The 26,630-nt window shown below is 41.8% G+C and overlaps 1 protein-coding gene and 1 pseudogene across 3 annotated transcripts in view; both read left to right on the top strand.

Annotated features, from left to right (window-relative positions):
- RNF130 (ring finger protein 130) overlaps positions 1-26,630 on the top strand; it is a 152,731-nt gene that overhangs the window by 107,668 nt on the left and 18,433 nt on the right. For 2 of the 3 annotated variants that reach the window (XM_032158897.2, XM_032158899.2), the window contains one exon: positions 7,014-7,201. The exons of the other annotated variant lie outside the window; for it this stretch is intronic. In XM_032158897.2, the coding sequence (XP_032014788.1) occupies positions 7,014-7,029 (16 nt within the window). In that variant the 3' untranslated portion in view covers positions 7,030-7,201. Of the gene's footprint in view, positions 1-7,013; positions 7,202-26,630 lie in introns of those variants that run through there. 3 annotated transcript variants of the gene reach the window in all.
- LOC116470294 (dnaJ homolog subfamily B member 6-like) lies at positions 17,300-24,547 on the top strand (annotated as a pseudogene).

Genomic DNA, 26,630 nt, shown 5'->3' with positions numbered 1-26,630 from the left:
GCAATTATGTCCTGATACTTTAATTGATGAGTAATAACCAAACTGATTACCTCATGCAGTTGATTTAATTGACTGCCCATTGTCTGGCTATAGAAACATTGGGCAAGTGGCCTCCACTTGCAGTGGCATGTGTTATTCGATCTAACCTGATCTGCGGCCTAGATACTTGCAAGAAGTGCCCACTGGCATCTGTGAGCCATACATGTTGGGGCTCACAGATGTCAGGGTCGGGTGGCATTCCCCAGCCTTCAGAGGAGCACTGCTTCTCATCCAGCAGGTGAACCACTAGCCGCTGCTGTTGGCCACCCATGCAGTTTTCCTTCAGCATGGCGCACCTAATTCCTTAGACTCTAGGTCACACACACCTGGATTTGACTGTCAGCTCCTCCATTTTTCAGTTGTAAGACCTGGGCAGTTATATTTATTTGAAGCTCCTTGTAGTCATTCATAAACAGATAATGCTAGGACCATATCGCAGGGTTGTTATGAGAATCAGCCTATAAAATGCTTAGCACAGTGCCTGGTACATAAGAAGTGCTCAATAAATGTTAGCCAAGCCAATGCCACTGCAGTGCCATTGAAGTTCTGTGAGTCAGGTGACCATCTGCCTTTATTGTCTGGGAAGTGAATTTAATTTCTTCCATGAAATAGGACACAGAACCATAGTAGCTCTGTGAGTAGCTGTGATTCAAACCTAATTTTAGAGGGAAACGCTTATTTCACCCACAACCACCTCTTTTGCTTACTCCCATGCTAACCCATCAGGCAAGATAGTAATACAAGCCTACTTCTCAAAAAGTTCACAAATGAGTGATAACCAGTACAAGCAAATAATTACACTAGGCACGTTCTGAGAATTACTGGGTAGTTTGTCACCTGACTGCCACTCAGAATCTGTCTGATGTTCAATTCATGCATCAGATTAAAATGAGAGTGCTCAGCAGACATGTTGCCTATTAGAAATCATAGTATCTGGGCCATAATATTTTAGTTCCATGCCTGAATGCCTGCATGACTCAGAATCTAAGTCATGGATCTTAGATCCGTGCCTTAGTTCAACCCTTCTCCCATTAGCAGTTGTAGAGGGTTGATTTCACAGTTGCTCATTTGGTTATTATTTCTGTGCCTTCAGTCAAAACCACTGAAGGACAATATTCATGATCCCATTTAGAGAGAAAAATGGAGAGAGTGTGTGTGTGTGTGCGTGTTGTGTATGCACACATGTGGATACAATCAAGGATGGTCACCAGAATATGGATGGTGATTATCTTACTTTAGAATCTGGGGCAACGTCTTCTTCAGTTTGTGCTTTTATGTGTTGTGTGTGTTTTTTTTTTTTTAACAGTAAGCATGAATTGCTTAATCTTTTTAAAGGCAGTTTTTATTGTGGCAGATGATAGGAAAGATAATAGGACTCTTACCCAGTGTCTTTTTCTCAAACATATCAATGAAAAATGCCTACTGATTTTATTCCAGAGAAAAGTTTACTTTAGCAAATAAATTTGTAATTATTCTTTATTAATGAATTTTTCAACATCTATTTTATTTCTGTTTTTGCCTTTTATCTACTAATAAACTTACAACCAAAATAAGATTTTTTTTTTTTCACCTTAATTGCCCTGGCTTAATTTTCTGGGTAACCTCATCCATTTGTAAGATAGTCATATATAAATAGATTTCATCTCTTGGCATTTTAATGACTGTCCGAAAATTGATACTAAACTCTACCTCTGTGCATATGCCTACTAGAATAGTTTACCTTTCTGGCAGTGTTACTAGTCACTGTTCTTGTGTATTACTATTCGAGCAAGTCCTTGACCCTGTCTACTCACTGTTGAAACCCTGTGGGCAAGATGTAAGGGCAGTGTGTGGGACCCAGGCGGTCCAGGGCCCCCTGTCATGGGTGGGTTGCTAACTACACAAGGAGGATCCCCACAAGGGGTGCAAGCCCCCATCCCTCCCTCACCATGCTCGGTGCATTTACCAAGGGCTTGGTGCTGTTGGCTTCAATCAGAAGTCCATCAAAAAGCCCATGTGTTTGGAGTCACTGCCCTACTGTTACGATGAAATACTATTTATTTAGTACTGCGACTGATTATACATTAAATTTTTTTGACACTGCAAACAGATCTGGTAAATTTTGAAACTTCGCAAATATAAACAGGATGGTAGTCAAAGAAGCGAATAAATGCAAGGTAAATATATTTACATATTGGCTTCTCATACCTTGGTTTCTTAGTACCTAGGTAAGCGAGGTTACTGAATTTCAATTCCCAAAAGAGGTCTTCTGCTCTACTTGGCTGTTCATATAAACCTTGTGAAATGTCAACATTTACCAACTGATATTTGTGTCACTCTAGTTTTCCCTCAAAATAAGAAAAATAAATATTTTTATTAATTTTATTTGAGGAACATATACAAATATGTAGTAGAGATTTTAAGTTTAATGGGAGGCATGACTAGGTATCCCCTAGAGCCCTTTTCCCGTTGCTAGATTCTGATTCATAGAAATTATGTTCTAAGATTTGCAGAGAACGGTAGCTCATTATTCAAGATTCAGAAAAATCTTGGCATGAGGAAATGAATCTGAAGTGGCAAAGGTGACAAAATAACTAGAGCAAATGATCCAGTGGCATAACCTGAGATCAGGAAGCCCTGGCTTCTTGTAGCAGGTCCACCAGGAAGCTCCCGGTGATCCTCCTCTTAGTGTAGTAGTAGAAATTTATGTATATAAACTCCTTTATTTATACAAAAAGAGTGATGTTTCTGTTTTACTCTCAGTATTTCTGAATTATTTTGCTCAGTACTCTTTTTTTTTTTTTTGAGATGGAGTCTCGCTCTGTTACCTAGGCTGGAGTGCAGTGGCGCCATCTCAGCTCACCACAACCTCCACCTCCCGGGTTCAAGCAATTATCTGCCTCAGCCTTCTGAGTAGCTGGGATTACAGGCACCCACCACCACGCCTGGCTAATTTTTTTGTATTTTTAGTAGAGATGGGGTTTCACTATCTTGGCCAGGCTGGTCTTGAACTCCTGACCTTGTGATCCACCCGTCTCGGCCTCCCAAAGTGCTGGGATTACAGACGTGAGTGCTTAGTACTCTTAAAAAGGAATATTGAGAAACTAGCACACTCAACATAAAAGGGTCTGAAAATTTAATTATTTCATGTCTTGGGGATGCTTGGTTTGGAAGAGAGGGGAGCGGGTAAGATGAGAGCTGTTTCCAGGTGTTTGAAGGACTTTTAAAGATGAGAATAACTACTGTTTATTGAACGCCTACCAAGATCTTAGTTCTGCACTGGTCTCTTTTACCCGTATTGCCTGGTTTAATACTCAGAAGAGCCTCATGTTGACTAACCAGTGCGTACAGAGTGATGCTTACTCTGTATTTCTGGAGCTCTGGCGATTTCTACAGGGAGGCAGATTTCCACTTGATATAAGAAAGAACTTTGTGGCCTGGCGGGGTGGCTCACGCCTGTAATCCCAGCACTTTGGGAGGCTGAGGCGGGCAGATCACCTGAGGTCAGGAGTTCAAGACAAGCCTAGCCAACACAGTGCAACCCCATCTCTACTAAAAATATGAAAATTAGCCGGGTGTGGTGGCAGGTACCTGTAATCCCAGCTAAGGCCGAGGCAGGAGAATCACTTGAACCTGGGAGGCGAAGGTTGCAGTGAGCCGAGATCGCCCCATTGCACTCCAGCCTGGGTGACCAGAGTGAAACTCTGTCTCAAAAAAAAAAGAAAAAAAAAGAAAGAAACAACTTTGTAGTAGTTAAAATTGTCCGTCCAAAACACAGGACACTTTGAAAGCTAGCCAGCCTGCACCAGGACCTGATTCTTCAGACAGAAGCTACAGTATAGAGCTGGTCACAGGCCGACCTCAGGTCAGGTAGAGGGCTCTAAGACTCGTCCTGTGCCGAGGGTCCCTCTTGGATTGTTGCTAGGAGGGATCAGAGGCTGAGAAGAGGTGTTGGGTTCTTTTTCAGTTACCCCTTTTAGAACCTTAAGTATCAAAAGGAGCGTTTTTCAGACTTTTAAAAAACCATCTCCTGCTGTAAGAGATACATTTTGTGTTGTGACCCAGTACTCCCATATGTAAGTGAAACAAATTTCACAGACACTTCCCTGACTGCATGCAGTATTCTCTGGTGTAGTCAATCCTGTGCCTTGTTGTTAATATTACTCGTTAACTCCTAAATTGATTTTATAACCATTAATAGGTTATGTGCTTTAGTTTGAGAAACACTTGTCTAAAGAATTTTGAATTTTTAGTTCTCAACCTGATAACCTTTTGCTCACACAGCCTGTCTTGTAACAATTCCAGAAAAGATTTAAAATTAACCTCTGTTTGAGGTGTATTGCTGGATAGTGGATCCTCTTCTTTCTCTTAGTATTTATTCTCCTTGTAGCCAATCTGAGTGTGAGATATATATACACAAAAGAATAAATTAGGGCTTCGAGGGATTGAGTGACTCCGGAGGGATGCCATAGGAAGAAGGCCACTGGAATTCAAACCCAGCACCTCTGGTTCCAACCTTTTCCTTTGAACTGCTTGCATTTGACTACTTCAGAAAGGAGGATAGTGCCAAATAATGTGGTTGAAGGAGACAAATTTGGTTTCCTAAAAATGCAGTTGCAACATGAGTATTAAAGGCAGTGGGAACTTACACTTCTCTGCTCTCTTTGGCAGTGGTTATTATTTTGCTTTATTTTATTTATTTATTTGAGACAGTCTCGCTCTGTCACCCAGGCTGGAATACAGTGGTGGGATCTCGGCTCACTGCAACTTTGCCTCCCAGGTTGAAGCAGTTCTTCTGTCTCAGCTTCCCGAGTAGCTAGGACTAGAGGCACCTGCCAACACCCCTGGCTAATTTTTGCATTTTTAGTAGAGACAGGGTTTCGCCATATGGGCCGGGCCGGTCTCAAACTCCTGACCCCAGGTGATCCACCCACCTCAGCCTCCCAAAGTGCTGGGATTACAGGTGTGAGCCACCGTGCCCGGCCTATAATTTCTTGAAGAGGCAACAAGATAAAGTAGATTTAAAAACTTAATTACCCCTAAAAAGTCTTTATATCTAATATTCAGTTTTTCTGAGGAAATATTAGAAAATGTGTTACCTTCAATAGGAACTACAAGAAATAATAAGGTACAGAGCTTTATGTGAAGTTGTGAATATCCTTTATACCAGAGGTTTTTCAAAAAAGTTGACAGCGCCCCCTCATTCATTGAGATGCTGTTTCCCAAGCACTGGGCTCGCAGTGCCGAAGCTGATGGAGACCTGGTCTGGCTCCACCAGAGCTCATGGCTATGCCCTCATGTGCGTACTGATGTGGCTGGAGAGTGAGGGAGTACGCAAAGGCCCTTCTGGGTCATGCCTGCGGAGCTGCCGCTTTACCTTTGGGGGAGCTGGAAAGGCTGCATGGAAGAGTGACTTAGGAACCAGCCTGGGCATAATTAGGGCACACAGTGAGGGCTGCACAGAGCAGGATCAGCGAGCTGTGTGGTTTTGGTGGATCAGGATTGTGTGTTTTGGCTGTCTGCTGTAGGTAATGGTGGATCACCACTGTGTGGTTTGGCTGTCTGTGTAGGTGATGGTGGATCCGCACTGTGTGTTTGGTGTCTGCTGTAGGTGATGGTGGATCACGACTGTGTGGTTTGGTGTGTCTGCTGTAGGTGATGGTGGATCACGATTGTGTGGTTTGGTGTGCCTGTGTGGTGATGGTGTATGAGTGTGTGGTTTGGTGTGTCTGCTGTAGGTGATGGTGGATCAGTGAGTGTGTGGTTTGTGTGCTGTGGGTGATGGTGGATCGCGTGTGTGTTTGGTTGTCTGCTGTAGGTGATGGTGGATCGGATTGTGTGTTTTGGGTGGATCAGCGAGCTGTGTGGTTTGGTGTGTCTGCTGTAGGTGATGGTGGATCCGCGAGCTGTGTGGTTTGGTGTGTCTGCTGTAGGTGATGGTGGATCAGCGAGCTGTGTGGTTTCATGTGTCTGCTGTAGGTGATGGTGGATCAGCGAGCTGTGTCGTTTGGTGTGTCTGCTGTAGGTGATGGTGGATCAGCGAGCTGTGTGGTTTGGTGTGTCTGCTGCAGGTGATGGTGGCAGTAGGCAGGAGACAGAATTTGGACTTGATTCTTGTAAAGAGCTGGTAATGGGCTCTGAGGCGTTTCAGCAGAGAGATACTCCTAGTGGCTGCGAAGTTGCTTGCTGTGGTAGGGCATGGAGGCAGGAAGACAGATTAGGTAAAAATAGGGAGTTGAAGGGTGAAGTCAGGGTGGCAAGCAGGAGCTGAAATCAAGAGTTGCTAAGAGTTGTGTAATAACCAAAGCTTATATGGTTTGAAGCCGAGATCTGGAGCTCAGCAGAAAGAAAAAGATCAACACTAACAGCTTGATTTAGGGACCCTAGAAATGAGCAGGAGTCCAAGGCATCAGAAAGCCAGGGCAGCCCCACAGCACAGGGCTGCAGAGAAGGCAGCAGGAGCTGGGACAGCGCGGGGGCTTGTCAAAAGGTCATAGGCTCTTTTTACACCTGATACAAGGACAGAAACACACATACACAAGGTCTGGAGGATTCCTGTGAGACAGCCATACATCCCTGTCACTTCAAAATAAGTAAGGACATTCTTGTTTGAGGGGTAAGAGGAGCATTTTTTAAAGACAACAGCTACAGATTTCAGCACCCTCAGCATTCAGAACATGTGTTTAAACCAGGAAAAATTGTAAATTGTGTGATAATCGTCCCTGTGTATTTAAACAACACGCCATGGGCCTGACCTTTTCCTTCATCCTTTTGGGCGTATTAAAGCACCTCTAAGATGGATGAGTCAGTCAACTGCAGATCTGAAACTGCTGATTTTGGGAAAACACTTAATGGCTTCCTGGCCTTACCAGAGGGGTTGGGAACTAGCTGGGGACAGCCAGGCCACCCTTCAGTTAGGGTCACTTCTCTGTTATTTTAAACATTTGACTACTCTTTAACTAATTTATGACCTCTTTTTTCCTTTTATTCCATAGGGTAGAATGGTTTTGAAGAAGAAAAAACCTGCTTTCTGACTGATTTTGCCTTGAAGGAAAAAAGAACCTATTTTTGTGCATCATTTACCAATCATGCCACACAAGCATTTATTTTTAGTACATTTTATTTTTTCATAAAATTGCTAATGCCAAAGCTTTGTATTAAAAGAAATAAATAATAAAAAGTCTGTGCTGTTGAGTCTTATTAACCAGACCTGTGTTTTAAGGGCTATTTGGAGCCCGCGGACCCAGATTGCATTTGTTTGTGTTTCAGAGACAGAATGTGCTCCTGGTTCCCATGAGAGGAACAGGGATTGACACTTACTATTGGTGTCTTCACATTGGCTCTTACCCACATAGGGCGCAAGAGCGGGGCATCCTGCTGGTGATGCTGCTTAGGGTGGTCAGTTGATTTACTCATTCTTCAAGGTGGACATTCACTCTGATAATTTCTTCTTTGTGGTTGATCAGCCTCCACCAGAGCTTCAGCACCCCCAGCAGCAGGGACTTATAACATTTGCTCCCCACTGTGCCCCTACACCCAGCAGAGTGCTTTGCGCATAGTAAGTGCTCAATAAATATTTGTGGAATGAAGGAATGAGTGTAAAAATGATTTTCCAAACCACATCTAATTAGTAATAAATTATATGTCTGAGATTTTTTTACCTACTTTGTATTCTTTTAAAAACAGCAAACTCAAGTAGGGTGAGAGCAATTTTACATGTGCCGATGAAATATTTTTGCTTTACTGATGAGGAGAATTTCAAAATATTTTGTTACATTGAATTATATGCTTGAAGGATTTTCAGTATTTTTAAGTGTTTGCCACAGTGAATTCTTAACCTTCTACCTCACTTGACCTGAGGAGTGAGAATATATTCCTGTTGAAAACAGGTTCACTCCAGTAGTCATGCTCAAGTCAGTAGGGGCTGAAAGGATTTTTGCAATCGAAATATAATTCACATACCATAAAATTACCCGTTTAAAGTGTGTATTTCAGTAGTTGTTAGTATAGTCGCACAGTTGTGCAACCATCACCACTATCAGATTCCAGAACATTTTCATCACCCCGTAAAAAAACCTCATACTCAGTAACTACTCACCCCTGCCAGCCCTGGAAACCTGGAAATCTACTCATTGTTTCTATGGATTTCCCTGTTCTGGGCATTTCATGTAAATAGAACCATATAATATGTGTCCTTTTGTGTCTGGCTTCTTTGACTTAGCATGTGTTCACGGTTCATACATGTTGTAGCGTGTGTCAGTACCTCTTTGTGTGGCTGAGTAACACTCCATAGTATGGATGTACCACATTTTGTTCCGCTGATGGACACTTGACTTGTTTCCACTGTTTGGCTGTTATGAATAATGTTGCTATGAACATTCATGTACAAATTTTGGCCTGAACATATATTTTCAGTTCTCTTTGATATGTCCCTAGGATTGCAATTGCTGGATTATGTTATAACTCTGTTTAACTTCTTGAGAAACTGCCAAAATGTTCTTCAAAGCAACTGCGCCATTTTGCATTCTCACCAAGAGTGTATGAGGGTTGCAGTTTCTTCACAACCTCCGTAACACCAGTGACTGCCTGTCTTTTTTCTTATAGATGTCATAGTGGGTGTGAAGGAGCTGTCTCATGTTTTTAACATGCATTACTCAGTGACTAAAGATGCAAAGCATCTTTTCATGTGCTTTTTGGCCATTTTCTATTTTCTTTGGAGAAATGTCTATCCCAGTGCTTTACCCGTTTTTAAATTGGACTGTTTTTTGTTGTAAGAGTTCTTTGTATGTCCTAGATACTAGGCCTTTATCAGATAAGTGATTTGCAAATATTTTCTCCCATTCTCTAAACTATTTATTCACTTTCTTGGTAGTGTCTTTCAAAGCATAAAGTTTTAAATTTAGATGAAGTTGAATATATCTATTTTTTCCTTTGGTTGATTGTACTTTAGATGTCTAAGAAAGTATTACCTAATTTAAGGTCACAAAGACTTCTAAGAACAATATAGTCTTTGCTGTTAGGTCTTTGATGATCCATTCTGAGTTAATATTTGTATATGGTGTAAGGTAGGGGTCTTACCTTCATTCTTTTGCATGTGGATATTCAGTTTTCCCAGTGCCATTTGTTTGAGACTTTTTTTCCTCCATTAAATGGTCTTGGCACCCTTGTCAAAAATCAATTGAGTATGACGTATGAGTTTATGTCTGGACTCTCAATTCTTCCATTGATTTCATAGTAAGTTTTGAAACTGGGAAGTGTGAGTTCTCCAACTTTGTTCTTTTCCAAGTTTGTTTTCTTTATTCAGGGTCCCTTGCATTTCTTAATGAATTTTAGAATCAACTTCTCAATCTCTGTAAAAAAAAAAAAAAAAAAGGATTTTATAGGGATTGCACTGAATATGTAGATGATTTTAGTTAGCATTGCTGTCTCAACAATATTGTCTTCCAACTCATGAGCATGGGATATTGTTCCACATGTTTAATTTCTGTAGAACTATGATGAATTTTTGTACATTGATCTTTTATCCTACAACAGTGCTGAACTCATTTATTAGTTCTCATATTTTTTTGTGGATTCCTTGGGCTTTTCTGTCTGCAAGATCATGTCATCTGCCCATAGAGATCATTTTTCTTCTTCCTTTCCAATCTGGATGCGTATTTATTTTATCCTCATGCTTAATTGTTCTGGCTAGAACCTCAAATAGTAGATTATTGAATAGAAATGGTGCAAACAGACATCCACGTGTTGTTGTGATCTCGTAGGGAAAAGCTTTCCGTCTGTCACCGCTGATTATGAAGTTAGCTATTAAGACTATAGATTAGATACCCTTTATCAAGTTGAGAAAGTTACCTTCTATTTCTAGCTTATTGAACGTTTTTATAATGAAACAGTTTTTGATTCTGTCAGAAGCTTTGTGTCTATTGAGATGATCATGTGAGTTTGCCCTTTATTCTATTCTATCCTATGAATATGGTGTATTGCATTGATTTTCTGACATTGAACCAGTGCTGGGACAAATCCCGCTTGGTCATAATGTACAATCCTTTTTACGTTTGCTAGATTTAGTTTGTTAGTATTTTGCTGAGGATTTTTGCATCTATATTTATAAGGGATATTGGTATGTAATTAATTCTTATCGTGTCCTTATCTGACCTTGGTATTATTGTAATGCTGGCATCATATAAACAATTATCAAGTGTTCTTTCCTCTTCTGTTTTTTGGAAGATCTTAAGAAGAATTGTGTTAATTCTTCTTTAGATATTTGGAAGCCATCTGGTCCTAGACTTTTCTATGTAGGAAGTTTTTTGATTACCAACTCATTCTCTCCTCACTTAGAGGGCTATTCAGGTTTTTTATTTATAGTTGAGACAGTTCGAGTCTTTGTATCTTTCTAGGAATTTATCCTTTTTTGTTTTATTGATTTTTCTCTTCTATTCTCTATTTCATTAATTTTTACTCAAATCTTGTTTTTTTGTTTTGTTTTTGAGATGTCTCGCTCTGTCACCCAGGCTGGAGTGCAGTGGCACAATCTCAGCCCACTGCAGCCTTGAACTCCCTGGCTCCAACAATCCTCCTACCTCAGCCTCCCAAAGTGCTGAGATTACAGGCTTGAGCCCACCACACCTGGCCTTACTCAAATCTTTATTATTTTCTTCTACTTGGTTTAGGTTTAGTTTTTTTCTTTTGTAAGGTAGAAGATGTTATTGATTTGAGGTCTTTTTTATTTAATGTAGTTGTTTATAGCTATAAATTTCCTTCTAAGTCCTATTTCACCCGTTTGTAAATTTTGATACGTTGTGGCTTTTATTTTGTCTCTGGTTTCCCCGTTATTCCTTCTTTGGCCCATTGGTTATTTAGGAGTATGTTGTTTGAATCCTATGTGTTCATAAATTTCACAAATTTCCTTCTGTTACAGATTTCCAACTTCATTCTAAATTCAGTTATTGGTTGGAGAACATACTTTGTATGATTTCAATCATAAATTTATTAAGGCTTCTCTTATGACCCAACATGGTCTATCCTGGAGAATGTTCCATGTGCACTCAAGAATGTACATATTCTGATCGAGACCATCCTGGCCAACCCGGTGAAACCCCGTCTCTACTAAAAATACAAAAAATTAGCCGGGCGTGGTGGCGGGTGCCTGTAGTCCCAGCTACTCGGGAGGCTGAGGCAGGAGAACGGCGTGAACCCGGGAGGCGGAGCTTGCAGTGAGCCCAGATCGCACCACTGCACTCCAGCCTGGGTGACAGAGCGAGACTCTGTCTCAAAAAAAAAAAAAAAAGTACATATTCTGCTATTGTTGGATAGACTGTTCTGTAGATGTGTGTTAGGTCTAGTTAATCGCGTTGCTCAAATCTTCTATTTCCTTGTTTTTCTTCTCTGTAGTTCTAGAAATTGTTGAAAGTGAGTATTGTTATCTCTAGTATTGTTGAATTATGTTACTCTCTTTTATTCTGTTTTGCTTCATGTAGTTTGGGGCTCTGTTGTTAGGTGCATATGGGGTTGAAGAATGTTTTAAAGCTGCACTGGTTATTCATACACCTCTATCCATTGAGATTCCCTGGTTCAGTGGCCCTCCTCTGAACCAACTCCAGCCAACTCAAAATGCCAGAGTTCAGCCGAGCATGTTTGGCCTTATTTTCTAGAGTGGACTCTCTTGTATTGATAGCTTCCTCAGTAAAAAGTTTTTTCCTCTGGTAGTATTTCATAAACTCATGGTATAGTTCCTCCCCACCTGGTTTTATCTCAGTGGAAATCAAAGCAGTTCTTCCTTTTCTTTCCTTCTCTCCTTATTTAACGGTGATTCATTATTTTCCTTCATCAGCAGTCATTAGAAGATGCTGAAGTACATCAGGAGGCGTAGGACTTTTAATGACAGTGTTACTCTTTCTACTAACTTAATGTGCTTTCTTTTCACATTATTTCAAGTCATAGTATTAAGTAAGACTTTAAAAAAATAGATGCTGTTCAAGGCCAGATAGAGAATTTTTGCAAGAGCTAAGAAGCGAAATGAGTGAATTAATAGATTGGGACTTCCCATCAGTCTTAGGGAACATTTGTCATCTGCCATTGAAATTTGAACTTGTTTGTGGCTTTGAAATTTAACAGACATTATTAATTTTTCATAATTTAATCATGGTCTCAGTAACCATGAAGGTGTATTTTGTGTGCACATGTGCATGCATGTGCACCTTAAACATGTGTTTTTGTCCCTAAAACCAGGAATACAATTAGTATCAAAATGCAGTTATTTAGGCTGGGTGGGGTGGCTCACACCTGTAATCCCAACACTTTGGGAGGCTGAGGCGAGTGGATCACTTGAGCCCAGGGATTTGATACCAGCCTGGCCAACATGGCAAAACCCCTTATCTACTAAAAATACAAAAATTAGCCAGGCATGGTGGCAGGTGCCTATAATTCCAGCTACTTGGGAGGCTGAGGCAGGAGAATTGCTTGAACCCTGGAGGTAGAGGTTGCAGTGAGCTGAGATCATGCCATTTCACTCCATCCTGGATGATGGAGTGAGACTCTATCTTAAGAAAAAAAAAAGTTATTTATTAAGCATGATGCTATCAGCTGTCAACCTTAAATAATGAGATTCAGAAAATATCATTAAGTATAGAGTTTGTTCAAGCACAGAGCTTGAGGATGGCCACCCAGGAAAGCAGCTTCAAACAAATGGGATCAGTGTTCCACTCTGGAGAAGTTAAAGTATCATATAGGCAGAGACAGAAGTTTTAGCAAGATTATACCATTTTCCACATGAGACTAGTGAGTATGTTACAGTGATCTGATTGATTACAGATTGCTCCCTGAGGAGGGGCAGTGATCTGAGGGGTCTTACTCTGGTCTTAATTATTTACAGAATTTTTAAAAGGCAGAAGTTGCAGCTGCGTGCCATGTGACTCAGCTGCATAGCCGCATTCCTCTGAAGTCTCAGGATAATTTAAAGTTACAACAGCTTTGAGTTATTTAATTTCACACAACTAAGAAGTCAGATTTACAAATAGAAGCACTGTATAAAGTTGAATAATGTTTGTTTACTATTTAAGAAATTCGAGATTAAAATTTGATCTGGTATTTCAGAGTTTTAAACTCTTCTTGGACAAACTTTTGTAATGCAAGAGACACAGGTTGTTTTGTCTTTGTTTTTTCTTTTTTTTTTAAGTATTTTTCTAGAGTATTTTCAGCCTGGGCAACATAGCAAGACCCCATCTCTATAAAAAATTTAAAAACTAGCTGGACATGGTGGCTTGTTCTTATAGCCCTAGCTACTCAGGAGGCAGGAAGATTACTTGAGCCCAAGAGTTCAAGGATACAGTGAGCTATGGTTGCACCACTGCACTCCAGCCTTGGCATCACAGCAAGACCGTGTCTTAAAAAAAAAAAAAAAAAATTGTCCAGGCACGGTGGCTCATGCCTGTAATCCATGCAACTTTGGGAGGCCAAGGCGGGCAGATCACCTGAGGTCAGGAGTTCGAGATCAGCCTGACCAACATGGCGAAACCCCATCTCTACTAAAAATACAAAAAGTAGCCAGGCGTGGTGGCGCATGCCTGTAATCCCAGCTATTTGGGAGGCTGAGGCAGGAGAATCGCTTGAACCCGGGAGTCAGAGGTTGTAGTGAGCTGAGATGGTACCGTTGCATTCCAGCCTGGGTGACAGAGCGAGACTCCATCTCAAAAAAAAAAAATTATTTCAAGGAAGCATTGGCCAGGTTGGTCAGAAGTTGATAAGAATGTCATCTGAAGACCCTCCACAAGAAAGCAAGTGCCCCTGATTCTACCCAGCAGCTTAAGGCAGTCTTAGCTAGCCTGATAAGTCCATTAAATCAAATTTCTCATTGGCTAGCTAGGTTGTCACTTTAGACTCTAAAAATAATTGGGAAAATGTCCTGAAGCTTCCTTGACTTTTTATCTTCCAAATTATTTGGTTGTGCCAAGTTCCTTATCAAGACTCTTTTTTTCTCTCTCTCTCTCTTTTTTTGAGACAGAGTCTCGCTCTGTCGCCCAGGCTGGAATGCAGTGGCGTGATCTCGGCTCACTGCGACCTCCACTTCCCGGGTTCAAGCAATTCTTTTGCCTCAGCCTCCCAAGTAGCTGGGATTACAGGCGCCTGCCACCATGCCTGGCTAATTTTTGTATTTTTAGTAGAGACGGGGATTTCACCATGTTGGCTAGGCTTGTCTCAAACTCCTGACCTCAGGTGATCCGCTCGCCTCGGCCTCCCAAAGTGCTGTGATAACAGGCATGAGCCAGTGCACCAGGCCAAGAGCAACAAATAGAATAAAGAATAGAGTCCCAGTGAAACAGAGACCACCGTTCTAGATCTGCCATGAAACTGGGCAGGAAGAAACTGTTAACTATTGCTAGAGGTTCCTCATGACTTAGGGTGTGCCAGTTAGCATGCTGAGTTGTTTACATGTGTAATCATTTTAATCTTTGCAGTGTCTGAACGAGAGAAGATATAGTTGGTTTTCTATTTTACAAGTGAAGAAAACTGATGGTTCAAAAGGTCCAAGTTTCTTGCCCAAGTTCACTTACCTTCTAAGGGGCAAAGTCAGAATGAGACCCAGGCAGCCCAGAGTCAGTGCTCCTAACTACTGGCTACCCTCCAGCCTGGAGACAGTTAGACCAGGACCTACTATGTGCACAGCCCGCACCCTAGAGCAATTCACAGTCTCAGGGTGAAAACAGGAGAAGTGGATGGAGGTAGCTATTTGAGGGCTGAGCTACACAAACACACACACACACACACACACACCCATATTATGTGCATATATGGTCTGTATATATAGATATACTGTATGTATAATATATAATAGCATATTGTGTAGATATATATATCATATGCAGTCTATATATGCTATATCAATGTATACCTACTATATACTTACATATACACACACATACACTATTGTTCAATAACAGTGTACAATAATAATAGCTAACACACACAGTGCTTAACTGTATGCTAGGTCCTCTTTGAACCATTTTGCTGTATTAACTCATTAAATCCTTGCGACAACCCTCTTATTAACTCCGTTTTACAGATGAGGAAACAGTCTTGGAGAAATCCGGTAACTTGCCAAGGTTGCCCTGCTGGTAAGTAGCAGAGGCTGGATTTCAACACATAAGCTGGCCCCAGGGTCTGTGTTCCAAGCCCCATTCTATTTGCCTCTTAGAGAAGCTCACCAAGTGTCAGGGGCAGGCTGCGGGGCGTCCTGACCAGTGGCCGCTAGTGTGCACAGCATGATAGTAGAAAAGGCCGGGAAGTGTGCTGGGCTTGATTTAGGACACAGCGGGGGTGGGTGAGAGACGCGTCCTAGGGCTGGATGGTGATGTTACAGCGCACGCACTTTCCTGTGGGCAGCAGTCAGGAGGCCCATGCATTTTGGAAGGTGGCATCTGAATGCACACTGGTTCTGAAAATAGTAAAATAGTGGGATTACTAAAGATAGAATTGCTAGTTTAAACTGTTTTAATGTAGAAACTGCCTCACCAAACAAACCAGGAGGCAAGAATGGTGAAGACAGTTGTGTCAGTGATGAGAAGATTCTAGAAACCCAGGTATGGAGACCTCTGTGAAGAATTCATTCAGTACAGTAGGGTTGCATCAGTGTGCATTTGTGCACACTAAACAGTGCATCCTCGGAGGGAGAGAGGTGTTGAGATCCTGTAAGGAGAGTACTTTATTTGCCAAGGAGTTGAAAAAATAGGTAGAAATAACGGGAGCTAGGGTGGCAACCGGCCCTGAGATGAGCCCGAGGCTAAAGAAAGATAAAGGCAAACCCAGCTGATGAAAAGATCCCCTGTGGTGCTGGGCGCGGTGGCTCACGCCTGTAATCCCAGCACTTTGGGAGGCCGAGGCGGGCGGATCATGAGGTCAGGAGATCGAGACCATCCTGGCTAACACAGTGAAACCCCGTCTCTACTAAAAATACAAAAATTAGCCAGGCGTGGTGGCGGGCACCTGTAGTCCCAGCTACTCTGGAGGCTGAGGCAGGAGAATGGCGTGAACCCGGGAGGCGGAGCTTGCAATGAGTCGAGGTCGCGCCACTGCACTCCAGCCTGGGCGACAGAGCGAGACTCCGTCTCAAAAAAAAAAAAAAATCCCCAATGGGTGTGCTGTACTGGCCGGTCTGTTGAGGCTTCAAGAAGACTAAGAAGAAAGTACATTTGTAGAAATTACCCACTTTCTTTACTCTTGTTTCTTTACCTTAAAGTTTTTTTTTTATAAAAGTCCCTTTTAAGGGAAATATCCGTTGTCTTTCCTGACCAAAGGCAAGTATTTTGAAACGGGGTTTCTCACTGTGGGTCAGGGAGATGATCTGACGCGGGCCCTCCCTGTGGGGGCTTCTTTCCTCCTGACCACACACAGACCCCGCGTGGCTACGGCAGGAGCAGCCTAGACACATGGACAGTGAAGAATCACTCAGAATTCGAAGGCACGAATGCTTTCTTCCTTTTCAGATCCAGAAAAGTGAGTTTCCAGCACGGGCCTTTGGTCACATACTTACCGTAACTGTAGGGGGGTTGCACCGTAGGAGCTTGGGGTTTATAAATACAAGAAACAGTATCGCCCAAATGGCATTTGAAAAGTACCTTGGAAGACAGCAAAACGCGGATGGGAAGCACAGGGGAACTGAGACTTACTGAAGGAACGTCAGTCATATGCTTCTGTCACTCACAGCTGGGCAGATGCGGCCGTGGGGAGTGACAGGCAGAATCGCCCCCCGCCCCCATTTAAATATCCCCCGCCCCCGTCTTTTTCCCTCCGGACATTTATTGTTGAGTGGGTATAAATGCATGCAGCTCAGGTTCCCACCCTCTTCGGGCTGGAATCCTATCTGGAAGCGTGCATGCACTGCCCAGGACCGATGACAGAGTTTGCTGCAGCAGAGCGTAGTATTTAGGTTCCTGCCGAGGCCAGACACCGCTCATAAGCTTAGGGCAAAGCAAATTGAATTTCCGTTGTCCCTGTTGAGTCTGTCACCTACGCCTCCGATACATTAAACACACAAGCCAGCATCCTCTCAGTGCTTGTGTTGATTTGATCTGCACCTTAGACTGTCCACCGCGGTGTGAGTCCTGCTTGACCTCTCCCAGCCTCTGTTTTCTCACCAGTGGAATAAAAATCACTGTAACAGCAGCGTAGCGCAGTGAGGGTTGGAAACGTGGTGTGTGTGAAAGTACCCGGCGTTTAGTGTTGCTCAGCAATCTTTTTTCTTTCCTTGTATGAAAAGATGAACTGCTCATCAGAACCCTTTTTAGCACCGATGACAGGAAAGCCTTGCTCGGGTGCCACTCAGCCCAGAAAAGCCCTCGCCACTGAGGTGTTGCAGCTGATCCATGCAGCGTTTGGGTCCACTGGGTCCCACTGTTTCCCCAGGTGCGATCAGCACACCCTGCAGGGTGTGGGACTGAGCCTTGCTCATCGTAGTGGAAGGACAGGGGTCACAGGTGTGGGTGAGAACTCCTGCAGCCCTTAGAAAGGCCCAGCCTCACCTCCAGTGGCCGTTGCTGTTTTATATGAAAGCCTTATGTGAAAATACTAGTCAGTTATCACTTTATTTTTTTAGCCATGTTGGCCAAGCTGGTCTTGAACTCCTGGCCTCAAGTGATCCACCCGCCTTGGCCTCCCAAAGTGGCTGGGATTACAGGTGTGAGCTACCCCGCCTGGCCCAGTTATCACTTTCAACAGGTGCAGCTACCATTAAACCCAAGGCATTAGTGATAAAATAAAGCTTTGCCACTTGTGAGCAAATATATGTGCCTGATCTGGAAACAGGGCCTGCTGTCATGCTAGAAATGATGCAGAGAAATTAGGAGGAAAGGGGACTCGCAGGGGTAGGAGCCCCTTTCACAGAGCCAGACACGTTACCCTGCAGCCTTGCTCCAGGTGAACTTCTTTTTTTTTTTTTTTTTTTGAGACAGGGTGGCACTTTGTCACCCAGGCTGGAGTGGTGTGATCATGGTTCACTGCAGCCTCAAACTCTGGGACTCAAGAGATCCTCCCACCTCAGCCCCCTGAGGAACTGGGAGACTCTGTCTCTTCAAAAATTAAAAAAAAAAATTTAGCCAGGCATAGTGGCTTGCAAGGAGGCTGAGGCAGGAGAATTGCTTGAACCTGGGAGGTGGAGGTTGCTGTGAGCCGAGATGGCGGCACTGCACTCCAGCCTGGGCAACAGAGCAAGACTCCATCTCAAAAAATTTTAAAAAGTTGAGAAAGTTGGAGCATTAATTCCTTTAAGGAGATATAAAATTAGATCTGTACATAACATTGTTAAGTCAGCTATAGGAACACAAGGAAGTTTCCGTCGTGAAAATCTTAAAACTTGTCAGATTGTTTAGTTACTTAGTTTATTGGAAATAGCACTGAGCACTTAAGACTTAAAATTTCTTAGAAATAAGGCCGGGCGTGGTGGCTCACACCTGTAATCCCAGCACTTTGGGAGGCCGAGGCAGGTGGATCACGAGGTCAGGAGTTCAAGACCAGCCTGGCCAATATGGCGAAACCCCGTCTCTACTAAAAATACAAAAATTAGCCGGGCGTGGTGGCAGGCACCTGTAGTCCCAGCTACTCGAGAGGCTGAGGCAGGAGAACTGCTTGAACCCAGGAGGCGGAGATTGCAGTGAGCCGAGATCGCGCCGTTGCTCTCCAGCCTGGGTGACAAAGCAAGACTCCGTCCCAAAAAAAAAAAAAAAAAAAAATTTCTCAGAAATAAAGAGAAGTGGTTAGTTACATGGGACCTTGTAAAGACCTTGATAAGTTTTGAGTTTTAATTACATTTCTATTGCCTTAGAAAAGTGTATTTTCTCATTTACATTACCATTTCTGGAGCAGCATAAGCTCTTAAATCAGGCAACATGTTGCAACTCAGGAATTTTAATCACTGTTAAATATATTTTGCAGTTTAATCATAGCTGCAATCTAAGTTACTTATGAGAATATAAGACTGAAAGATAACTTGGCTTTGGGTTCAGTTTTACCTGGATTGTAGTTTTAGCTTTATGATTTTGAGTAAGTTATTTTATCTCTCTGAGCCTCACCTTTTCTGTGTATGAAATAATGACACATGTATCTTGCAGGCAGGTTGTTGTGAAATTATACATAAGTGTTACGCCTTTTCCTCTTTATCCCTTTTCCTCTTCATCGCCTTTTTCTTCTAGTTTGAAATTGTTTTAAATTGTTTTTCTGAATAAGTAATAAGTGCACATGGCAAAAAATAAAAATAGTAAAACCGATTACGGTTTAAATAGTAAAAAAGGTTGGAAGGTAGAAAGTCCATGTCAGGCCCTCCCTGATCCCAGTGTCCCAGACCTCTCCTGGCAGTCTCTGTTGTCTGTGCCTTGTGTGTACACTTCCAAAGAGATTTTGTGTCTGAATGAGCATATGATGGTTTCACACACATTCTCCAACAAAATCCCTCCCGCACATAGTCATAAAACCAGTCACCTATTGGTCAGTGACCTGTCCATTTTCCTTTAGCCCAAAGGAAGACTGTTTTTTTTTTTTTTTGAGACAGTGTCTTGCTCTGTCCCAGGCTGGAGTGCAGTGGCGCAATCTCAGCTCACTGCAACCTCAGCCTCTCTGGTTGAAGCAATTCTCCTGCCTCAGCCTCCTGAGTAGCTGGGACTACAGGCACGTGCCACCACACTCAACTAATTTTTGTAATTTTAGTAGAGATGGTGTTTCACCATGTTGGCCAGGATGGTCTCAATCTCTTGACCTCATGATCCGCCCCCCTCAGCCTCTCAAATTGCTGGGATTACAGGCCTGAGCCACCGCACCCAGCCAGAAGAAAAGACATTTTTGAGGCTCTTCTGTCAAACAAAAAGCCCTATCTTATATCCACAGGAAAGAGTTACACATAACTGGAAATATGTCACCCATAGCAAATTAGCAGAGGATGTTCTAAGAAAAATTACAGCGTCTCTGAAGAAAACATCACGTATTTGAAGTCCAGAAGTCTCAGAAAAGGACTTCACAAATATACTCTAATGATTACAGTTTAAACAGCTAGACTGAGGCTTTCAGTCATCATAGTAACCTGAAAATTTTCTCCTAAATGGCTTTACTGTAGAGAATTCTGTTCTCTTTTGCATCCACATCAACAATTCCCTTTAAAATGTCTAAAATTCTTTCTTACTCAAGGTTGCAATTTCAAGGCTTAGCTGGGCTTCCACTTGCTATTTTCTAGAACTTAATCCAAAAACAGTTACTTAAATTCGAGACTAAGGACATTATAATACTATAGATTTTCCAAAAAGAGCATACGGACCATATATTCTTTTTTTCCAAAATTTGGAGATTTTTCCATATCAGTGCATACAGATCTGTCTGCCTCAGTCTCTTTAATATTGATAAATGCATTGTGTATTGAATCAGTCCTCAACTGATGAGTATTTCAGTTATTTAAAACCTTTGTAATCTTCATTAAAGCCATCTAACTACCATAACTGATGGTACAGAAATAACAACTGGTGGTTAATTTTCAGCTTCTTCATTGTTTCTTGGTGCCAGTGCCCTCTTTATTTCATACTGAGATGGTTCTAAGTTAAACCTATTTGGACACAAATTAGTGACTAATTAGAATAGTATACACCCTACTCAACTCAATTTAATGGAATATTTATTGGCATGATGTGAAGAAACTGAAATAAACTATATCAGAGTTGTGCCCATGGGGAGTTTATGGTCTTATTGAGAAAGAAAGACATAAAACAGCAAATAGATAACAGACATAATGAGGTTCTTATATTTTACAGAGACTTGCAGAATGTACTGCTCTATTTCATTTTTTAAATTCTGTTAATCAGTTTCAGTATTCTATTAAGCCTCATTAAAGAAACTCTAAGCCACTGGTAATAAGTTTATCAGGTTTCTCTTTCTGGTAATGTCAGACTAGCTTGTTGTGGTGCAACCATCATATCAAGAAGAACTAGAAATATGGAAAAAGTATTTTTAAAACATTTTATTTTAAGAAATTAAAGAGCTATCAGTGCAATGATGACTTGAGGAGCAAAGATCGTAGAGAAAAGGGAGGTACAGAGATGTGAATCCAATATTCAACCCTACTTTTTTTCTCGTGGCATCTGCCAATTCATAAGCAATGACTGAAAAGTGACTAGAAAGTGGTGGCCGAAAGACTGAGAGAGAAGGAAAGCTCAAGCAGCCTTACTGGGCTTGTGAGATGTAACTTGGAATTCATGGCCCACCAAGCAGAAAGAACCCCGATAAGCATCCCAGGCCTTCCATTGGGACTCCCAAAGGGCTACAGCCCAGAGCTGGAGGTTGAGCCAGAATTTGACTCATCTCAAAGACAGAAGCCCAACTTTGAATCTGTTCAATCTCTAGTTAGATTAAAGTGATGTGCCCATATTCTAAAAGTGATACGTCACTTCCAGAGGCAGTGGGAAGTCCTCTAGAGAAAGGTCACCATCAGCAACATCAGATTATCTCTGTTTCTCGTATACATGTCCAGCAATCCATTAAAAACCAACCAAACAAAACAGGCAAGCCAGGAGATAAGACCAAATGACCAAAAAGGAGAAAAAACAAAGAACAGAAATAGATCCACAAGAAATCTAACTATTAGAAATACAAGAACAGACTTTTAAAATAATTAAGTATGTTCAGGAAATCAATGACAAGTAAGTGGAAATAACAGAATCAAATGGAAACACGAGGACTGAAAAATAATTGAAAGGAAGAACTCACAAGAGGGTTTAACATCAACTTAAACACAGCTAAGAGAGGCTTCATGAACTGGAAGGCAGGTCAGGAGAGACTGTCTGAGCTGAAGCAAAAAAATAAAATGAGAAGAAAAATACAGAAAAAGGCATGAGTCTTTAGATGATGAAAAAATTAATATACATGTAATTCAAGTCATAGAAGGAGAGAAGACAGAGAATGAGGCAGAAGCAGTATTTGAAGAGATAATGACACAATTTTTCAAACCTGACAAAAGACATCAAACTACAGATTAGAGAAGTACTGGGAACACCAAGCAGAGTAAAGAAAAAGAAAACCACAGCAAGACATATCACAGTAAATTATTTTAAGAAGCACAGAAAAACTTAAAGGCAAAGAAAAAGATACTTTATCTCAATTTTTTAATTTTTTAAAACTGAGATGAAATTCTCATAACATAAAAGTAACCATTTGAAAGTGAACAATTTGGGCTGGGCACAGTGGCTCATGCCTGTAATCCCAGCACTTTGGGAGGCCAAGGCGGGAGGATCATGAGGTCAGGAGTTCGAGACCAGCCTGGCAAAAGAGACCAGCCTGGCCAACATGGTGAAACCCCATCTCTACTAAAAATACAAAAATTAGTTGGGTGTGGTGCCGGGCACCTGTAATCCCAGCTACTCAGGATGCTGAGGCAGGAGAACCGCTTGGACCTGGCAAGCGGAGGTTGCAGTGAGCCGAGATCGTACCATTGCACTCCAACCTGGGTGACAGAGCAAGACTCCGACTCAAAAAGAAAAAGAAAAAAAAGAAAGTGAGCAATTCAGGAAAGTGAGGAGCCACTGCCAGTGCCACCGCCTGCACTCTTGCCCATTCCAACCATCTGTTAAGCACGGTGGTCACTGTGAAGGTGCAGGTGTGCAGACATGCCTGGCCTGAGGATATTAAAACAGCATGTTGGAGAATGACACTGATGTGGCGCCCAGACAAAAGTCCTGAGACTAAAGAAGAAGCAGAGAGAAAAATTCAGATGAGTAGTGGAGGCATATGAGGCGCTGCTGTCTGATGCTAAAAAAAAAGGGACGTATATAACAAAGAACGATTAGACAGAGGAGGAGGAGGTGGAATGCATTTTGACATCCGTCTGAGGTTAATTCACACTCCGTAACTCAGATGATGTCTTCAGGGAATTTTTTTGGTGGGAGGGACCCATTTTCATTCAACTTCTTTGAAGACCCATTTGAGGACTTTTTTGGGAATCAAAGGGGTCGCCAAGGGAGGGGGTCGTTTTTCTCCACTTTTGGTGGATTTCCGTCTTTTGGAAGTGGGTTTTCTTCTTTTGATGAAGATTTTCTTCATTTGGATCACTGGGTCACAGGGCCTCACTTCATTCTCTTCCACGTCATTTGTGGTAGTGGAATGGCAACTTCAAATCTATATCAACTTCTACTAGAAATGGTTAACGGCAGAAACATCACTAAAAAGAGAGTTGTTGAGAATGGTGGAGAAAGGGTAGAAATGGGAGAAGACGGCCAGCAGTAAGGAGTAGCTGCTGCGCTTGGTTGCAAAGTCATTCAATGCATGCATCGAACGACAATGTTCAGCTACAGAAGCACCATCTGAGCGTTAACAGGAACATTTTTTTGAATATTTCAAATGAACTCAACTATTGGTAGAATTGTACCTAAAGTATTGATAAACAACTCACAGAGCCCCTATTTGTCATAAACTTTTGAGTTTATTGTTAGGACCACATAATAGGACCATTTTTTTCTGTCTTTAGAGTTGTTATAAATCTCTGTATGCACTCTTATTTATGTATGTATTTATTTATTTTTGAGATAGAGTCTTGCTCTGTATCCCAGGCTGGAGTGCAGTGGCACGATCTCAGCTCACTGCAACCTCTGCCTCCTGAGTTCAAGCAATTCTCCTGCCTCAGCCTCCCAAGCAGCTAGGACTAACCATGCCCAGCTAATATTTGTAGTTTTAGTAGAGACGGGGTCTCACCATATTGGCCAGGCTGGTCTTGAACTCCTGACCTCAGGTGATCTGCCCACCTCAGCCTCCCAAAGTTTTGGGATTATAGGCGTGAGCTGCTGCGCCCGGCCTGTGTATGCACTTTTAATCCTTGACTCTTTAGTGGCAGGACAAGATTGTACCCTAACACCAGCATGAATCTGCTTTTCCATTTTGTCTGAAATGTGAACCATGTAGTGTCAGCCTGCTGTGAAGTTAACATGGCCAGGGTGAGTCTTCTACAGAAATAATTTCAATTTTTTTAGTAGTTAGTAGTGAAAGGTATTAATGCAATAATGATAATATATTTCTGGTTTAATATAAATTAAGGATGTTTTCTAATTGTGCATGAATGTTGGCAACTTAATTTTGACAATTATTTAAATATATAATGTTAAGCTTAGGTTTTAGAATGTAAAGCTGGTAAACTAGGTCTTCGTCATTTGCCTGAAAAAAGAAGAGAAATGAGAATGTGTTTGGTGAAAATAAATGAATAAATAAGTGAACAATTCAGTGACGTTTAGTATATTCACAATGGGGTGTAACCACTACCCTCTCTAGCTCCAAAACATTTTCATCACCCCAAAAAGAAACCTGCTACTCATTAAGCAGTTGCTTCCCATTCTGCATTCCCCCCAGCCCCTGTCAACTACCAATCTGTGCCCTGTCCCCGTGATATACCTGTTCTGGTGCTTCATATGAATTGAATCATGCAAAGATGTGACCTTTTGTGTTTTGCCTCTTTCACTTACCATAATGTTTTCAAGATTCATTGAAGGCTGGGTGCGGTGACTCGTGCCTGTGATCCCAGTACTTTGAGAGGCCAAGGAGGGTGGATTGCTTGAGCACAGGAGTTCAAGACCAACCTGGGCAACGTGGCAAAACCCCATCTCTACAAAAAATACAAAAATTAGCCAGGCGTGGTGCTGCATACCTGTAGTCCCAGCTACTCGGCTGAGGTGGGAGGATCACTTGAGCCCAGGAGTCTAGGGTTGTGGAGCCGTGATCATGCCACTGCATTCTAGCCTAGGTGACAGAGTGAGACCCTGTCTGTCTGTCTGTCTCTCTCTCTCTCTCTCTCTCTCACACACACACACACACACACAGATTCATTGAAAGCATATATCAACATTTCATTTTTTTATGGCTGAATAATAGTGCATTGTATGTCTACACCACAATTTGTTCATCTCCTCTTCCACTGATGGACATCTGGGCTGTTTCCACCTTTTAACCATGATGAACAATACCGTGAACATTGGTTTGCAGGAATCTGTTTGCATCCTTGTTTTCAATTATTTGGGTTGTATACCTAGCAGTGGAATTGCTGGGTCATAGAATTCTAGTTTAACTTCTTGAGGAACCGCCAGACTCTTTTCCACAATGGCTAAACCATTTTACATGCCTGCCAACAATGTGCAAGGGTTCTGATTTCTCTACCTCCTTCCTTGCCAACACTTGTTATCCCCCCTCCTTTTCTTAATTATAGCCATTTCTAACGAGTGTGAATGGCATTTCATCATGGTTCTGATTTGCATTTCCCTAATGCCTAGTGATGCTGAGCATCTTTTTACATGCATTAAGTGAGCCACTCATATATCTTCTTTGGAGAAATGTCTGTTAAGTCCTTTGCCCATTTTTTAATCAGGTTGTCTTTTTGCTGTTGTGTTGTAAGAGTTTCTTTATACATTCCAGATACTAGGCCCTTATCAGATATGTGATTTACAAATGTTTTCTCCATTTTATAAGTTGTGTATTCATTTTCTTGATAGCATCTTTCAAAGCACAGTCTTTCATTTTGATGATATTTCGTTTTGATGATATTTCGTTTTGACGATACTTCGTTTTGATGAAATTTCGTTTTGATGATATTTCGTTTTGATGATACTTTGTTTTGATGATATTTCGTTTTGGTGATATTTCGTTTTGATGATATCCAATTGTCTGGTTTTTCATTGGTTGCTTATGCTTTAGGTGTCAAAGCTAAGAAACCATTGACAAATTGGTGGTCGCAAAAACTTTCATCAGTTTTATACTTTTAGAACTCACATTTAGGTATTTGATCCATTTTGAGTTAATATTTTTGTATGGTGTGAGGTAGGGGTCCAACTCCATTTTTTTGCATGTGGATATCCAGTTTTCTCAATACCATTTCTTGAAGAGACTGTTCTTTCCCCCACTGAGTGGTCTTGGAACCCTTGGCCATAGATGTATGAGTTTATTTCTAGACTCTCGATTTTATTCCATTAATCTATATGTCTATGTTTATGGCAGTACCATGCTGTCTTGTTTACTGTAATTTTATAGTAGTCTTAGAATTGGGAAGTTTGAGTCTTCCAGCTTTGTTTTTCCTTTTTCAATAAGAGATGCTTTACTTTAAAGTAGCAATGAGAGGCTGACAGTTGGTATCTTGACAGAAATCAGAAAATAGTAAAGTATTGGGAGGAAAAATATCTGCCAACCTAAACATCTAGTGGGGAAAGCCATTGAAAATAAAGTTGGCTAGGTGTGGTGGCTCACACCTGTAATCCCAGCACTTTGGGAGGCTAAGACAGGAGGATCACTTGAGCTCAGGAGTTCAAGACAAGTCTGGGCAACATAGCAAGACCCCGTCTCTACAAAAAAATTAAAATATAAAATATTAGCCAGCACGGGTCCCAGCAGTTTGGGAATCTGAGGCAGGAGGATCACTTGAGCTCAGGAGTTCAAGACCAGCCTGGGCAATATAGCAAGACCCCGTCTCTACAAAAAAATTTTTTAAATTATCTGGGTGTGGTGGCACACACCTGTAGTCCCAGCTGCTCAGAGGCTGAGGCCTCAGATTGCTTGAGCCCAGGAGGTCAAGGCTGCAGTGAGCCATGATCATGCCTCTGCACTCCAGCCTGGGTGACAGAGCAAGA

Source organism: Hylobates moloch, unplaced genomic scaffold (assembly GCF_009828535.3).
Source record: "Hylobates moloch isolate HMO894 unplaced genomic scaffold, HMol_V3 SCAFFOLD_6, whole genome shotgun sequence".
Classification (NCBI taxonomy): domain Eukaryota; kingdom Metazoa; phylum Chordata; class Mammalia; order Primates; family Hylobatidae; genus Hylobates; species Hylobates moloch.
Note: the sequence above shows the minus strand (reverse complement) of the source record. Positions and strands in the feature narration are given on the sequence as shown.